Here is an 18,641-nt window from a genome sequence, read left to right as displayed (position 1 = left end):
CTTTGGGTTACCCTGGAGTGCTTTTCTCTTTAATAGCCTGGGCCCACAGTGATGAATGTGAGAGTTGAGATTTTCAGCTGAGCTTTGTTATCAATATATCAAAAGAAAAATATCATCTGTAGGTGTTTTTATTATTTTGCCGTATCGAAACGCTCTTAAAGCGAGTTAACCCGCAAATTCATTTACCCATTCAGAGCATTTACCACACACTTAGGCCTCTATTCAATTGTGGAGATCCATTTAGTACCACCAACAGACAGTGGTCAGTCATTTAACAGTGATTGATGCCGCTTTCCTCTCTCGCTCTCCGAGTGGGGGTGACAAGAGAGATACATGAGGAGGGAGGAGAAACAGATTCCGCCTGGATTCAGTGATCCTCTCAGTGCTAAAGACACACTGGAGCAGATTGCAGCTCTGCGCTGTCAAATCTCTCCTTAATCCCTGTGCTGTTAACTAATTGTGGAGTGCTTCGTGAAATATGGTCAAATATGTTTTGTGGTTAGGCAAAGAGGCACTATGGCCCATATGCAGACAGTTAGCTTCTATGTCAATATCTCTGGGTGGGCTATAGTTAGGCCACTGAGATCATAGCTCTCATTTTCCTAACCCACACAAACTTCAATATTTTTCTTCACAAGCAATATTTCATTTTCTAGATATTTCGTTCTGCATAGTGGATGGTTTTAAGGCAACCTCTGGTCTTAATCAGGTCAGAGTCGAAATTGTATTTGTATTACTTGTTATAAAAATAAAGAACAGTCAAATAAGGTACATACAAAATTCAGTCAAATTAGTTCTGAATCTAATCCAGAGTCTATCGCCATACTTGTACAAGATATCATTAGAAACTATACCAGACTTCATGGTCATTTGTTTTCATAGTAATTTTATGCTGGTCAAAAAGTGCTGGGCTGGCAAATAACCAAGCAATCAATGTTACACCAGTAACATGACTATACTCAGCGTTTAAAATCTTATGACCTTTAACAGAGGGGAGAAGAGTTAAGCATGGACCATGAGCCTCAATGCTCCTTTGTTGCATTCAAATTTCCATTTCTCCCTCTCCTTACTTTCTGCATTTTTTTCCTTTTTTTTTTCTTTTTAATATAGGCCTATAACACTCAAATAATTCAATGAAATTAGTCAAACTAAATATCTTACTCCTCAAAATCTTTAAAAGTGTAGAATTTAAGTGTCCCAAAAGGATTGACCTCATCAGTCTTAATTCAAGCTATGGCTCTCTGATCAAACGTGTGTATTTATGATAATAATATCTGTATTTGTATTGTACATTTAAAGAAAGGTAACCCCAGTGCTTTAACAGACATATGTTTGTATACATGAGAACCCAAAAAGTCAAACAACAACAAAAACTAACTGACCAATTCAGTTCACCTCCACATCACAAGAACCCGAGCATAATGAAGATCCAGCTCCATAAATAGATTTATATTAAAGTGAATGCAGTGTCTTTATTGAAAAAAAACCCTCTCACGTTACAGTGGATTTATTCTCTTTAACTGTTGCGTTGGCTAACTATGCATAGAATTATAATGAAATTACACCACAGAGTACATTTGTTTCAGACTCATTTGTATGCAGCAACGTGCAGCACTTGTCTAAGAGCACGCAAATGTTACCCAAACTTAAGTGTTATCGATTCCTTTCTGTTTTAGCTATTCCTGTTTCATTATAAAAACAAAAAGCAGAGAGTCAGCCTCGCTGGAGTTTGCACGTTTGCATAAAATGCTACAAATTGAGCCGATTTTTATATAAGCATTGATTGGCTGGGCTATGGGCAATAATGGATAGGCTCTAATAGTACTGCCTTACAAAGATAAAAAGCCACATGGACAGTTAGGATAATTTACACGCCACTTACAGCACTAGTATACAAATAAATCTGTGGAAACTCCACCACTGTTGCTTTTGCGAAGATGACAAACACAAGCACAAATGCCATTATCATTGATCGCCAGGCTTTTATTACAAACTTCCTGAAGGAAACTGTTTTTTTTTCTCGTCTGAAGCAAAACAGAATAAATTAACATGCAAAATAGACAGGATTTGTTTTGCGCTGAAAGTCAATCTTGCAGCTTGGAGACAGGGCATTTTTCTCCCCAAACGACTCCATCGGGCTGCAGTGAACAATGATCCACAGGATGACTGAGTGAGTCTTAAAGCGAGGCTGGAGTCAAACAGAGGCCTCTCAATGACACCCTCAAGGTTGTGAGCTCAATGCTGTTTTAATGTGAAACCAGATCTTTTCCTCTTTATAATTATCCTGCTGCTCTTATTGGACAGGTAACCAGACGAGAAGAGTCCATGAGCCAAAGGAAACCACGACAAATACTGCTGTGATGATTTCTCTTTGGAGCTGTTAGGCTTCTATTCTGTTTGTCCATCCATTTCTCTCTGGTGTCTTTTTATCTACCTCTCTTTCTCTGTAGAAGGCTGTTCACCAGTGGCTCTGGTTCTGCTCGGTTTCTGCCAGCTCTTGCTCATGGATTAATGTTGGGTTTCTTTGATTAATAAAATTAAGAATGGAGTCTAGACCTGCTATATTTGTAAAGTGTCATGCGATTTCTTATATGAGTTAAAAAAAAAATTATCACAAGGTTTGCTGTATGAAAGGCCTTTATATTCTCTAGTTTACAACTGGTTTACATGACAGACAGTCAATGCTTTAACAGTGCCGACCAGACACCTGAATATTTGTCGGTCTGTCTTAAGTCTTGAAGCTCAGATCTCCAGCGTTAACTAACAGTAGATTCACACAAGCATATCAGGTTCTGGACAGCAGTAAATGATCCTCTGAGTGTAGAGTGTTTCAGCAAGGGGTTTCTGCTTACTGTTGGGTTCCTAACCGCCCCGCTAAGTGTGTTGGTGTGTGTGTGTGTGTGTTTGTGCGTGGAGGAAGATGGAAGCATGGTGGGACGGGGTGTGGTGCTGGTTTGCTCGTTGCTTTCAGAACTGCAGGCAAAGCAACAATATGTTTTTCAATATGAAAAAGAATCAATTAAGACACATATAAACACAAACACATCCATCACGTACATTGTTTCATGTGCAGCACTTTGGTCAGCTGTTGCTGTTTTTTTTATGTGCTTTAGAAATAAATGTGATTGATTGATTGATCATAGGAGGTCAACGTCATCAAGGTGAAGCGTGTGGAATCACATGAAAAACGGACTACATTGGAGATCTGTAATCATCATCCCATAAATGAATGCATTAAGAAAACAGTGATAAGGAAACTAGTCAAAGAGTTTAAATGCCTACCCCTGTACTGAGATCAAGAACTCTATTTAACACGTCCAGATCCTCAAAACCAGGTGTTGTTTCTGTCTCCAGAATAAGGTGAAAAACATGATCATAACCAATATTACAAACAGACAGACAGACAGACAGACAGACAGACAGACAGACAGACAGACAGACAGACAGACAGACAGACAGACAGACAGACAGACAGACAGACAGACAGACAGACAGACAGACAGACAGACAGACAGACAGATAGATAGATAGATAGATAGATAGATAGATAGATAGATAGATAGATAGATAGATAGATAGATAGATAGATAGATAGATAGATAGATAGATAGATAGATAGATAGATAGATAGATAGATAGATAGATAGATAGATAGATACTTTATTGATCCTGAGGTCCTGTCCTGTCCTGTCAGACAATTAATAGATTCTTATTCTTTTCAAATATAGGGCATTAAAAGTGAAGTACTGTAACAAAGTGCTGCTACCTCAGAACTGTACTTATGTTAACTTCTTGAGCGTATTACTTTCACCTCCAAAAAATGTATAAATATTCAGAGCAGCTTAACAGTATTGGAGCTGTGTGTGTAAGTCTGCGGTTTGGAAAGGGGAGCGAGCTGCAGTGTCAAAAGTGAAACGCGCAGAGGAAAATTGAAGCCCCATAATGGAAGCATAATGGGCTTAGTGTCAGAGTCTCGCAGACGATCTGGGGGCGAAGCAAGCCTGCCGTCACCCTCTCTTACCTCAAGGCAGTATAACGGGGTTACAGAACCAACGAGGAGACAAGAGCGGGCCCCAAACAAGCTTTAGAGACATATCGACGGCCTAAAAGCTGCATGTGGATGGAATTCATAACAAAAAATGGTCGCAGCTTGTCTCTTTGTGGGATTGTAGCGCGTCGTGTCTCAGACTCAGGTTGAATACTCAAAAGGTTTCTTCTCAGCTCGAGTGGAGGTCCCCCTCAGAATTCATGAGGGGACGTGCAGACATGGAGGAAGGCTCGAGGGATGGAGTCTACCAAAGTGAAAGATGAGACTTCTTAGGCCTCTTTACTTTTACTATTCTTAAAGGAAGGACAAGACATGAGTGCAGATATCAACATTATGTTGAGAGATTTTAAATTCAGCTCCAGTTCAGCATCGCTCAGTGGCATCTTAATTCACTCAAGGCACTGTACAACAGCTGCCAGGACAAAGATTGAATTTGAAGTGGTGTCTCTTGTGACGACTACCAATGCTGTGTATACAATCCACAGCCGTCAAAGCTCTGTGAGTGAGTGACGGGCTGCGAGCAGACATGTTGAGACGGTTATCTAACGCCTTGTGTTGGGGAGGATTTAAGTCAAACACTGGGGGATGAGGCCAGGCATGGAGAGAGGGTGCATGTCAGAGAGTCAAGGATTAAGCTCTGTTGTGTACAAAATGTGCATCTTTATGAAGCTGTGGTTAAGATACAGGATCCAGATTTAGTTTGCTTTTTTCATCTAATGGATTGTGTGTGTGTGAGTGGTTTGAAGAAAACAGAATGTGCTGATCAGAGGGGCTCGAGGATGAGTAAAGCAGATTTGGACTCCGACCATGTGTTGGTTATTTTTGGAGCAGATCCAGGGCGCTCCTATGTGATACAATACTGTACAGGCAGGTTGTATATAGAGCGGAGCAGAATGTAAATAAAGCTGAGTGTGTCCTGTGTGGACGATGGGAGTTGAGTTGGGTTGGTTAGCACTAACTGGCAGCACTTAGAATAATAGTGTATTTTGTCATACGTGTGCTTGTATGCATGCCACGTACACTAAATCTCAACAGAATATTTTTGGCCAATCTTAATGTGTTTCCATATGTTGCTGCATACACAGGCAGTAGGACTTTAAAGTCTCTGCTGTCATTGTGATGGTAACACTTTTCTTGTGATGGCTGGAATTTGCAGATTTGTTTCTGTTGCTTCTGTTTGCTCAGTTTCTTTTACTTTCAATTGTTTGTGTGTACTGTTTGTTTTCTGTTTGTGCTTTTTCTATGCGTTCTGTTTGTTGTGGTATATGTGTTTTTGGACTTTACCATTTGTTCATGGATCTCTCTACAGGGGCTGAATTCGCAGCCCCTCGCACATCAGCAAATTGAAGTGAGTTCAGTTTTGGAAAATGAGTTGGACTTTCTTAACTCAGAGGTACACGTGGTACGCTTGCAATATGTGTTTGTAACAAAGCTCCAACAAATTACTTGATGAATTCAGGAGCATTTGAACATTTCTAACTTCACGTTACACAGAAGAAAAAAAAAAAGCAGACGGTCTGGATTTGTTGAAGACTTTAATGTGATAAGAACAGATGATTAAAGCATTCCTTAACACAAATGATTCATGGTCAAACGGTTGGAGAGGGCTGACCCAGACCTAAAGGCCTGGCAGGTAGTCAGACCGGGCAGGAGGAGTGGGTGGTATGTTTAAAGTCTTCTATTACTGTATGCAGTCTTAAACTGCAATGACCATCAAGTTGTTTGCAACAAGACTGGAAACAAACATCAAACTGTTGTTAAATTAAACGAGCAGGTGGGGATGTCAGTTTTTGGTTCCACCAGTGAATTCATTACCTGACACATTCAGATATTCATCAACATTGATATGGAAATGCTCTTACTGCAATGTTGCCGATAAGCAGTCCTGCTGATAGATTTGAAACCTTTTCTGCAATAACATAATGCAACAAGAGGTATTTCATGTCCAGCTACTTCAGTAAAACCTCAACCAGAGGAAAGATCTCTTTTATTTCCACATCACTCAAGCTTGCTAGGCAAATAAAGTCGATATACAGTATTTATGTCACCTCATGTAGTTGGAAATAAAGTTGAATAAAACCTCTGAAATGCAGGTTTACTAACTGCTGGGGAGGAACACAGGGAGACATGGATGGGGAGGGGGGGAGGGGGGGTGGTCTAGCCTTTTGGAGCATTGTACTGACGTAAGAGAGAGGAGATGGCACTGGATTCAGTGACCTCCTCAGGAAGAGAGCCCTCCATGTCTTTGATGGACGGGTCGGCTCCAGCGTTCAGCAGGAGCTCCACAATTTCTGCAAACTCGCACGCCGATGCTAAGGAAACAAAGAAGGAACAATAAAGGGTGGCGTTAGGAAGGGAAGAATACAAACCAAGAAGATTCAGGAAATAGGCAGAAGAAGACATGCAAATGTTTCAGTACATTATTGACATTCATGGACCTCAGGGGAAGATTTCCAGAAAAGTCTCTGGGACTTGCGACTGCTTGACACCCTGTGGACATCGTACTGGATGGGTCTCATCACATCACATGAGCTCACATGAACACGGAGGTTGCTATCATTAAGCGGAGGGACATCCTAACATGGATAAAAATCCTCATTGTGAATTTTCATGTGATGATGTTGTGATGCAGGTTTAGATAAATGAGTGAGTCTTTCCTTTCTTGCTCACTGTTCTTTAATACACTATGTACAGAGCTGGAGTTAATGAAAAGCCCATCTGCAGGTCCAGCACTGACACCAGGTTGGACCTGTGCTCTTCTCAAACACTTCATTTCTGCCCCATTGGCAATTTCTGCCCCACTAAAAGGGTCTTCTCTCTGTCCTGCTACAAGAGGGGGGGGGGGGTGGTGCTCTTCTAACCAAGTTAGTGGGTTCCCCCTCTTTCCTGATGTACCTCTCACCCCCCTCTGGCACCTCACCCCCTCGCTCTCCCTCTCTTGTTCTGAGTGCTCTTCTCTGTCGGCGTCAATGGCGCGCTGCTCTTAAAGAGCAAACTCTGTGCTGAGCCGGTGATCGCTGATGTCAGCAGCCGCAGTGATTGACAGCCAGGCCTTTTAACCTCCAGCCGGCAGGAGTGTGTGCGCACGAGATAAGATGATACATTGGAATGTGTGTGAGCACGTGTGAAAGTGTATGTGCACGCTCAAGTTTATGAGCCGTATGTGGTGTGTAGGTGTCCCACACTACAAGAGCCACTTATCTTTCAGCCAAATCAGACTAACAAAGCTTGGCTTATTTTTCCAGCTACACTTGCAGTCCTCCTCTTGTTGCTCTAAACAGTATTTTATTTAGCCAGCCTTCTGTGTGTGTGTGTGTGTGTGTGTGTGTGTGTGTGTGTGTGTGTGTGTGTGTGTGTGTATGTGAATGTAGGTGTCTCGCCTGGGCCTTGAGCTGTAAAAAGTGGCCAGCCCTCAGGGGAGCTTTAGAGGAGGAGAACAATTTATGGTGAGCAGTAAACCCTCAATTAATCACTTGCCAGCCGCTGTGGCCCTGTGCAAAGAGAGGTGGGAATGAATTTTCATTCTCTGCTATTTGTCTCCAGGAGTTCATCGCTTATGTTTATTAGTCATCTTTTTATGCCCCATCCTCAGGGCTTCCACCGCTAAATGTGTTTGTGTGTGTGTGTGTGCACACCTATAGTGGGTGATGCAACATGCACCACAACGCTAACCACACTGGGGGACAGATGGTGCAGTAACACACACACACACACACACACACACACACACACACACACACACACACACACACACACACACACACACACACACACACACACACACACACACACACACACACACACACACACACACACACACACACACACACACACACACACACACACACACACACACACACGGCACACGCCCTTCTGGGACATGTGTGTTGGGGCATGTGAGGGTCAGGGGAGTCTGAGGACCGGTGCTGATTTCCTTTGGGAGGGCTTACTATTAGGGCTGATTATTACACACACACACACACACACACACACACACACACACACACACACACACACACACACACACACACACACACACACACACACACACACACACACACACACACACACACACACACACACACACACACACACACACACACACACACACACACACACACACACACACACACACACAGAACAAAACCAGATAGGTATCAAAGTGATGAGAGAGAAGATGTGTCTCCAACTTGTCTCCAAAAAACAGACAAACACAAATAACTATGAAGCAACAAAATACAAACAGAATGTCAGAGTCTCATTTTCAAGTGTGAGTACAACATTTTGTCGAGAACTAAAAGAGAGTTCTTCTTACCATAATGTAGTGCTGTCTGTCCTTCATTATCCTGTAAGACAAAACACGTCTTTAGGGAAGAATAAAACACCCCAGAGGGAGCAAATTTAAAGAATAATATCAGTCGAAAAAAAATGACAAAATGTAAATCACCAGCAGCTGGGGCAGCTGAGACCGCGAGGTAAACAGTAACAATCACCTCCAAGCTGGTTTTTTTGTGGACACGGGGCAACATGAATCGAGCATCAGAGAAGGTTTGTGATCGTGTACAAACCAGCTCTCACAGAACGCTCTGTTTTGGTGTGTGTGTCTCTTTAAATACAATGAGACCCCCCTGAGTTTTCCCTGCAGACATCACTCCTCTGAAGCGAGAATAACAATGGCGGACCTGCACTAAAGTTTTGCTCTAGGCGGGAGGTGGAGTCCAGGGATGGAGAAAAAGGGGAGGGTATTTTTTGTTTAACAGAATCCAACTTGTGATGTCACAAACTGAGAACATTTGAAATGGGCCATTTTTCTCAGTGTGGTAAGACTTATACAGACCATAAACAAAGGACTGTATGGATTTATATAAACAATTTTGAATCAAAAGACAATCAGATTTTTCACAATATGTCCCCTTTAAATAAATGCACATTTAATCATGATAAATCCCATCATCGTACATGAAAACACAGTTTTTAATGTAAATACTATCCAAAAAAAGAAACCAACATACTACATCATGAAAATGAACCTAACTGTTGCTTCAGTGCAATTTTTTTAATCTTGCTTATTTCAGCATATTTTGCACTAATCACCACAGGATTACTGTCTTGTGCAGTCTTGTATATTTTAGTGCAACATCTTTAATGCTTGTACACAAAGTACCCACAGTAAACCAGAGTCAAATTCCTCATGTGTGATACATTGTCAATGACGCTGCTTCTGATATTCATGTGAGTTTTAACAGAAGCAGGACAGTGAACGTGCCATCTATTGTTATGATGTCATCACTCAACACTTAACATTTGTAAGCAGAGCAAGTCATTGCTGAGGGTTTAAAAAAAAAAAAAAAAAAATAACCATATTTACAGCCTTGTCCTTTAAACAAATCAAGCGTAGATGCTATTGACCCTGACACACAGCAGCTCAGGGACACGGGGGAGATGAGAGGGAATGAGTGTCAAAGGGTGACCAGAAAATCAGTGGTGGTGTGTGAGGGTGTGGGAGTGTGAAGAGTGTGTGGTTGTGTGTCTGCCGTGCATGTGTGTGTGAGTGTGTGTGTGTATGTGTGTGTGTGTGTGTGTGTGTGTGGGCTCGTGTCTTCTGAACTGTAAAAATGATAGTTAGGGTCGGAGGGTCAATGGTAGAGAAATAACTCTTGTAAGAACTGTGGATTGGGCACAAAGATGGGAAAGTGTGTGAAGGTGTGTGTGTGTGTGTGTGTGTGTGTGTGTGTGTGTGTGTGTGTGTGTGTGTGTGTGTGCGTAGGTATAATAAGACACAATATATGACAGGCCTCATCAGCAGAAGATTCAGTTCTTAATCACTGCTGCAGCCTTTCTTTGCAGCTCATAATGATGATAAATGGTCAAACTGTTGCCTCCAGTCTCCGAACAAGAGCCAAGTACAATAGTTTCAAACACTCAGAGACAGATTAAAAGCCAGCAGACACACTGACATTTCCTGCTGTGTCCAAAAATGTCACCGCAGGGGAAATACTTCCGAAGGACTAAAACTGTCCTGATGAAATTATTCATTAGTGTCTCCACCTCTGCCCTTCCAGCAGCAGATCCCCTCATGCACCTTCCTGTTTTGGTTACCTCCATAGCCTTCACCCACTCTCTCCCAATCCTTCCTCCTTCTCGTCTCTCTCTCTCTCTCTCTCTCTCTCCGTCTCCCTCCCTCCAAACACCTCCCTAATCTCTTTTCTCTCACTACCTCTCCCCTGGTCACTCCTCCCCCACCTTTCCTTCTTTCCCCTTCAGTCTCCTCCTCAATCTTAATCCTGTTCATCCCTCTTTTCCCTTCCTTCTCCTTTTTTTCGTCTCTTTCCTCTCTAGCTTGGTCCAGCACAGACTGTTGTTGTATTTCTCTCTCTCTCTCTCTCTCTCTCTCTCTCTCTCTCTCTCTCTCTCTCTCTCTGGGGCAGCACTTCAGGGACCTGCTGATTGGATTAGAGCTTTCTATTCCCACTGGGCGGATCACAGAGCACAGATGCAAATCACCACCAGCGTGGAGAGCGTGCCATAGTTAACCCAAGACAACAATGCTGTCTGTCTGCGAGCCAAATCACAACCTGTGATGGATTACGGACATTGCGTCTGTCTCTCACGATGATGCTGATATATCAGCGTTGTTGAGATTTCTCACTGAATCCTCTGTTTTACAGCAGGGCGCATACGCATAAACACTGAAAAGAAGCATACACACACATTGCACGATGGAACAGTGACAGATGTTTACAGTGAAGGCAGAGTCAAAGACGTTGGTGCACATAAACACACACAGTTATTAATAATCAAAGTGTAAAGGATTTAAGCCCTAATCTGCAGCGAGCGCCAGACTGCTGTTTGTTGTTCAAAAGCAACACAGACACAGACACACACACACAGACACACACACAGACACACACACACACACACACACAGACACACACACACACACACACACAAACGCATAAAAGCAAGAATGGATGGCTGATATTTCACAAACTAAAACCTCTGAAGGAGGAGAGAGAGGAGCTGAAGCCAAATGATGCCTTTGAGATTTATCAGTAGTATTGTTTGAAGAGTAGGTGAGCTCAGTAAATGTAATAATATTAGTCAAACTATTAGTCTGGATAAATATGTATGAAAAGAGTCGTACAGTGATAAAATGTATCCTGGTGGAGAAGGACGTGTTCTGATCTTAACAAAATAAATCTTTGATTCCTTTTGGTCGATTATAACGGCTGCATTCTTACTTTTTACATCGCTGGATACCAACAGTGTCACTCTGCAGGCTGAAACATGTGCCTCTGAAAATTACATTTCTCCTGAGCTGAGAAGAACAGTACTGCTATCTACTGTACTGGGATGCTTTTTAAAGCAATCTGTAGACCAGTAATAAAAGGAGCGGGGAGTAATTAGGAGAAAAAGGAAACACTAAAGGAGACAAAAAGTATGAAGCAAAAACAGATGTACAGTGCAGTATGATACCTGCACATTGTGAGGAATATATATATCAAGCATGCCAGAGTGTGTGTGTGTGTGTGTGTGCAGCGTACATGCTTCCTGCATGTTCATGTGAGGGGTCAGCGGCCTGTCCTCTCAGCCTTCCCTAATGCCCCTGCATCCAGGATGCAGCTTGATGGAATCACAGGAAATTGGATTGTCTTCCATTTGCTTTTGAAGCAGCCTGGATGAGACACTCCCCCCCCCCCAATCCCACCACTGCCCTAATATACCTGCAGTTAGCCTACCGTAGTACCCCTCCCCCTTGCTCTCGCTGGTGCACCCCTGTTCCCATCCCATTACGGAGGCATGTCGCGCTGAACCCCCTGCTTTTACATGTCATCCAAAGTTTCCCCTTGCGGTGCAGAAATGCCAGGCTGGATGTCAGCAGAGTGCTCAATAAAAGCAGCTGCTTGCACAATACCAGACCCAGCACTGTGGAGCGTATCACCCTAATGGGGTGCAGCAATATGCTTAGGAGCAGCATGGATAGGGATTGATCTATTAGTACAACTGCAGGGTTTTTTTCTTCTTTTTTTTTTGCTGAATTTAAGTTACACCAATCTATCATTTTTACCACATGAATGATGTGAAGCAAGATGGAGGAGAAAGAAGGATGGCAGTCAAATAGTAGAAAGACATAAGAGCATAGTCGTGTGTCTTTTATGTCTCAAAAGGTAAAAAAAATATAATAAAACAAAAAAAAACCCTGAAAAAAAAATGTAGACAGCATCTTTTTCAGATAGCTTCTCTGTGCAGTCAAGTCAGGAGGACTGACCTGATGATGACAGACCAGCAAGGTATTCAAAAAAAACTTGTCTGTAACTCTGTTTATCTGCAGAAAAAACACAGATACTGTCACAGATGTTGTGATCCTATCCAGACAGTTTTTAATTTGTTCTCTCCATCTGCTTTTACAGACCGGTCTCTGAGGACAAGAATACTTCAAACATTTAACACAGCTGTTTTTTTTTTTTTTTTTTTTACAAGCATTAAGTGGAAAGGATCAAGGGCATAGCGGAGGCATAAACTTAACACAAGCAGAGATAAAAATAGGACACACAACAAGTGAGTCCGTCCCTGCTTGAAACTAGATTTGGGTCTGTCTGTTTGGAGATTCGAGGAAGGATTGTGGGTAGGGGGGAAAGGTCGGACAAAACCCCCGCCAGCTGTGGAGTTGGTGCAGCATGTGGGAGTGAAACCCCAGCGTGTGTTTCCATGTTTTTATATTGCCCCAATCCAACTGTCTCGGATCAGCCGTGATCAAGAGGCAACAATTCCACTTTCCTAAATATATTGTGCGTAACCTCTCAGCGTACGACTTTTCATTATATATAAATATATAAATACTTGGATTTATTTTAAAATAAAATAAATATCTGTAAAAATAACATTTTGTCCTATTTAAGACAATAACTTAAGGTGTCAGTCACTTTGAGATAGTTTAGATTGCTGTAAACTAAAGAACTTGGGAAAGATGATTGGAGACCATATTGGCTCTGTCACAATACAAAATAGTTACTCTTCCCCTCCAAAATGAAAAAAATGTATTACTTCTGTTTCCAAATAGAAGATTGTGACAAAAATACCAAACTTGCTGCTTGAAAGTGCAAACCATGTTGTGATGATGTCAAGTCTGCTGCATACGCGTCTTTTACACAGTCTCTCTCTTTAAATATTATGTCTGTGTGCGTTCTGAAAAGTCAAGAAAAATATTCTTATTTCCTTTTCCATCTCTCTCTACTTACCCACCATCCCCTTTACCCATCTTTTCTTTCTTTCTCTGTTTTCTTCTTCTCTCCCTGTCCCTACATCCCTCCTTTTCTCCCCACTACTGCCCCTGACAGCAACATTAAACAAGTGGGGAAAAATGGACAAGCAATTATGATTTATGATCAATGCATGCAGCAGCTGCTGACTTTTATAATGACAGTGGTTAGGAGAGGGGGAGGAGAACAGAGGGAGGGGGGATGTGTGTGTGTATCAGTCTCCAGGGTGTGTGTGGTAAAGATGAGGGGGGGAATCGATAGGCGACTGGGATCATTGGTATGCAGATTCAAGCAGATAGCATTATGACGGGCAGGTGCCATTAATCAGAGAGAAGGACACAGATCGGAGGAATCTCAGCGGGTCCATTTGTAAGCAGAGCAGCTACTTGCAGCGTCAAAGTCATGAACCAAACACAACCAACAATGGTGTTAAATACACTTTTTTCACTTTCTATGGTGTTTGTCTCCCTGGGCTGGCTGTCCCTTCTCCCCTCCTGTTGTCTCCAGCTCTGACCAGGTCAATCTCCTTCTTACTCAATGAGGTGCACCGTGCCTCAGAGCTGAGACGCCCAGTGCAGAGTACAGGAGGAGAGAAGTACTTGGAGTTGGGACTGCTGTGCCTGTAAGCATGTGTTGTCTTGTTGAATTAGTTTTTTTTCCAATTTGATCTTTGTTTAATCATTAAGTTTGTCTGTTAATCATAAATCGCTTGGTTTTGACTTTGGTAAGGTGTATGATGTGTTTTTTTGGGTCAATTTGCAGGTTGTTGTTTACCCTTTAGGGCCGCCTTAAGGCGAGGTGTGACACTTCAGACAGTTCAGAAAATATACTTACAGTGACTTATAACCTGAGTGACGAAGGTACACTTTAAAAGACAGGGGCCTGGATTACAGAGATTGTATTAATAGAACGTTAAAGCTATTCTATCAGGTTGTTGCTGTGAACATGATCGAACCGATCAGAATTCTAAAGTGAGCTGGAACAGATGTGAAATATGAGGGATGAACAGTACTTATCATAATGATCCTGGCGTTCTGGTTTTTTCCTAACACACACCACAGCCAAGTCTCAAAACACTTAAAGATTAATTTTTTCAACTCAAACCTGCATTCATACAAAAACCTAAACTAATAACTCAATATATCATTCATGCATGGAGGGACAAAAGTTTCCCAGTGTCCGCCAGCAGATAAATGGTTAACTGATAACAGGTAGGCATCAGGGACTTTTTCTTCTGGAGGTCATACTCTACATATAATTTACAACTTGAGAGGGCAGAATCTAGTTTGAGTTAAGAGACCATGCACGCTGCATAGTGATGAAGATCAATTAAAAAAAAAGTTTATTAAAAAGCTTCATCTTCGTCAGGAGACAGCCGTGTAAACACTGCGTCTCCACAATGCGGCCTGCCTCCTTTGCTCTCCTCACAGACTCTTTATTTCCTGCTTGCACACAAAAGCTGTTTTAATCGAGATCATTAACACGCTTTATTACAAACTGCCGCTGGAACATTTGCAATGCAGAAAAAGATTCTGTAGTCATAGGCAGATATCTGTTTGTAGAGATAAACAAACAGCATGATAACTTCACAGCCAGGAAGCAATAGGAGAGAACGTGTACTTCGATGTTATTTATCTAAATAAATCCATGTTGGGAGATAAAGTCCTCTGAGATATACATCGATGTAATGAAGAAAAAATAACGTGTAATTTAAAGTATCGTAGCATCTTGATTCAAAATGTGTGTAGAGGCTTATGCATGAATATGAGTTTGCCCTGTTTGCTGCCCTCAGATGTGTGCGTGTGTGTTTTTTTTATGTGTGTGCTTTGGGAAGGCCCCCCCATGTTAAAAGGATCTGCAGACCGAGGGCGTCCCTAATTAAATCTGGGTCTCCTCTCTGCGTAGAGAGAGGTAACCTTGCCACTCAGCGCGTGAGCACTGCCACCCGGTCAAATTAGCCCGACACAAAACTCAGTGCCCTTCACACCTCCTGAGAGTGTCCTTCAGGTGCCCCTGTGATCCCCCCCCCACCCCACACACACACCCCAAGCTTCCATCAGCAACGACACAGCTCGGGGGGTTTACAGGTCCGGAGCTGACGGAGGTCCTGGAGGATGACGGGGATTATACACACGTATTGTGTAAGAGTTGTCTTAGGGCCTTACTTAAGCAGAGGACAATCAGTCAATGAAAATCTGTTTGTCTGAAACTTGAGACGTTACGTTTCCATTTTATTCCTGATACAGAATTTACATACTAACTTAAAATATTACAGATGTGTGATTAAATATGCAGTAGATGTGTTAAGAATCTGCGTTTCGGGTGGCCTGACTTCGAGAAGAAACAAGAAGTTATGATATCAATCCATCTAGGAATAATATGCTGGTCTTTTTCACGCCAAAAGATCATTTGATAAATAATGTGAAAACACTAACAGACCACATGTTACACAGAGTTAGGCAAATAATAAACCTCAGGAATGATGATTGGTACAAAAAAGCCTTAAAACAAGAAGAGGTGACGACAGGAGCAGCTCAGCTTGCAGCCCTGCTCTACTAGTATACAAGTACTACTGTTCTTCTTACAGTGTCAGATACTGTTAGGAGTAACAGAGAAACTTCTGGTGAATCAATTTTATTTTTTTCAGGACAATTAGGATGCTGAATCAGCTCACAGGCTCGTCAGTACCTGATCCTGTGTTTTGAATCTTTTCTGAGACTGCTATCTGAACAGCTCTAAAATCTCCATCCATGTCCTAAATGTGTTAACATCCCGATTTTCCTGATTTTCTTGTCGCACCATACAACAGAAAGGTCTTCTTTTCTCTAAATCTCCATTCCCTTAAAGCCTGCCTTCTTCCTGCATATTTCCCCCCCCCCCATGTCGTCTTGCTTGCTTGTTCCCGTGGGACACCTTAGCATCCATTAAAGCCATCAGGGAGGAGGGTAAGGTTAAGACTGAGACTCCACATTGCGAGAGGGCCCCTCCGTCTGTCCTCCAGCGGCTCATCGATGATGTTTAAAAAGAAATATATGAAATAAATAAATACATAAAAGAGTGTAATATGAAAATCAATGGGCAGGCAGCTCGGGGGCTGCGGCTGAGGCATTTGGAGTTAGGGACTCATAAAGCTGAGTACTGCGGGGGAGACTGATGGAAGGCAAAACACTTACTTTGTTTATTCTCTCTCCTCACCCCTCGTCCCCACCCCTTCCCTCACTGTCTGTATCCAACTCTCACTCTCTCACTCTCTTACCCCCCCCTCTCTGTCTGAAACGGTTGAGGACAGCTTTAATGCTCCTGACAATTTATGTGGATGGTTAAGAACGATGGAAATCAAATAGTTGAGTGTAGGCAAGACCCAGAGAGTGGCCAATAAGAAAGAAACAACAGCTGATGATGGCAAAGAGGACTGTTACCTGCTGGAATGGCTCTTTAGGCCGCACTATTACTGTCAAGACGCCGGCTCTTTTCTGAGTGCTCGTATTATAGATTCATAACTGTATCTGTGCGCGAAAGGCCCTTTTAACACAGCGCTGCAACGGCTTTCATTTCAGCAGGACGAGCTAATGTGCAGAGTGCTAAATATCCGTCCCATAAGAGGAAGGCTTGTAAAATGTCAAGGTGTGTTTGGCTTTTATGTGTGTTCTGAATCCTTCCCTACTTGGAAACTGTAAACTTGGAAAGAACCTTTTTTTTTTTTGGACAGATTCTCCTTCATTCATTGAACATGTCCTCATCTTTAAAAACATTCAATAAACATCTGAAGGAAAGCTCAAAGACCCCCCCCCCCCCCCCCCCCCACACACACACACACCTCTACTTGACAGCTAAATAGGAGCCACTTTCATATTGCGAGTTGAGGACGCGTGCCTGTTTTGTTCTTGCGCCCTCTCTGCTCGTCTCTTGAGTTATATGAATACATTCTGTAACACAGTGTATTTTATTTGATATGCAACACAGTCAACAATGCCCCAATACATCTAGAGAGGTGAAAGGGATGCAAACTATGGCATAAAAAGTCCCCGATTATCTCAAATATATTAATAATGTGCTTTTGCTCCATTTCTTCTCCATCCTGTTTTATTCTTCATTTGTATTCTTTGATTATTTGATCAATTCAGCCGTCTCATAGTCCCACCTTGCTGCCTCCTTTCTTAAAGACCCTATATATTCTGAAAGGGATAGAATGCACAATTACAATTGCACACAAGCGCGTAAACATACATGGGCACACACAATTATGACGAATCTGGCTGGATATTTGTTATGACTGGCCTGACTGAGCCATTAGTTATAGGAGGCTGTGCTGGGAAAGGGGAGGGTTACCAACGTGTAATAAAGCCTTCACCAGAAGAATTTCAATCAACCACCATTGTGTGTGTGCCTGTGCGTCTCTGTGTGTGTGTGTGTGTGTGTGTGTGTATGTGTGATTAGCACTTTTTTCCACACAAGTAGTTGACACCACAGTAGAGGACACAGATGAAAGGTTCAGTGTTCTTTGTTTGCTGCAGCAGGACACACTTTAAAACGCTCACAGTGGCGCTGCACAAAAGAAGGTGGTAAAGCGTATTTTTTGCTGAAAGATTGATAGATTTTTTCCCCCCGGCTTGCCTCCTACGTTTGAAAGGTTGTAAATAATGACACGGTTTTACTATGCTTTTGATGAAAAATGTGCATGAACAGATGCTAATGCTCACGATTCAGCTGCGCTTGAAAAGAATACTTTTTTCTTCTGTGCCCTGTTTGTTGATTTGTGAGGCAGAGATTTGGCACAAACCTAAAAGCCTTCATTTAGGAGCCTGTCCCAAACATGTTTCACTCGGAGGAGAAAGAGACAGCCTTGTGTTATTTGATTATTAAAGTAGTACACAGCAACCTTTTCATTTTTTCCATCCAATTTGACTGACAGTAAATCTGCACCTTCGTCACAGCATGGTTTAACTAATAAACAAGGTGAGTTGTAACAGAGCTGAAACCCAATAAACCAGCCAACGAATGGAAACTACAAAAAATGTAATATCTGATTCATTGGTAAAGTTTTACATACAGCAGAAAAGTTACTCTGATCTGAGCTGCTTCAACTCATTTTTTTAACATTTCAAAAAATACCAAACACTGCTTTTTCCCAGCATCACCAATTTATTCTTTTTTAAAATCACAACATTTCAGTCCCTTTGAACATCTTTTAAGTGTGTTCTCAAACAATTTTCCCCCTTATGATTTTAAGTAGACAATGCTCCACCTACGTTGTGATGCAGAGCAAGAGCAGTTTGCAGGATTGTTTTTTTTCCAGCGTGATGGTTTGATGTCCTCCATGAGATAGTTGGAAG

At 42.2% G+C, this 18,641-nt stretch overlaps 1 protein-coding gene across 1 annotated transcript in view; it reads right to left on the bottom strand.

Annotated features, from left to right (window-relative positions):
- Positions 1-6,001: 6,001 nt before the first annotated feature.
- acbd6 (acyl-CoA binding domain containing 6) overlaps positions 6,002-18,641 on the bottom strand; it is a 30,176-nt gene continuing 17,536 nt past the window's right edge. The window contains exons 7-8 of the mRNA XM_079350927.1: positions 8,364-8,394; positions 6,002-6,360 (exon numbers count right to left, since the gene is read on the bottom strand). Coding sequence (XP_079207053.1) covers positions 6,206-6,360; positions 8,364-8,394 — 186 coding nt within the window. The 3' untranslated portion in view covers positions 6,002-6,205. The remainder of the gene's footprint in view (positions 6,361-8,363; positions 8,395-18,641) is intronic.

The sequence above is a fragment of the Symphodus melops genome (assembly GCF_947650265.1).
Source record: "Symphodus melops genome assembly, chromosome: 8".
Classification (NCBI taxonomy): domain Eukaryota; kingdom Metazoa; phylum Chordata; class Actinopteri; order Labriformes; family Labridae; genus Symphodus; species Symphodus melops.
The sequence above is the reverse complement of the archived record's forward strand: the minus strand, read 5'-3'. Positions and strand labels throughout refer to the sequence as shown.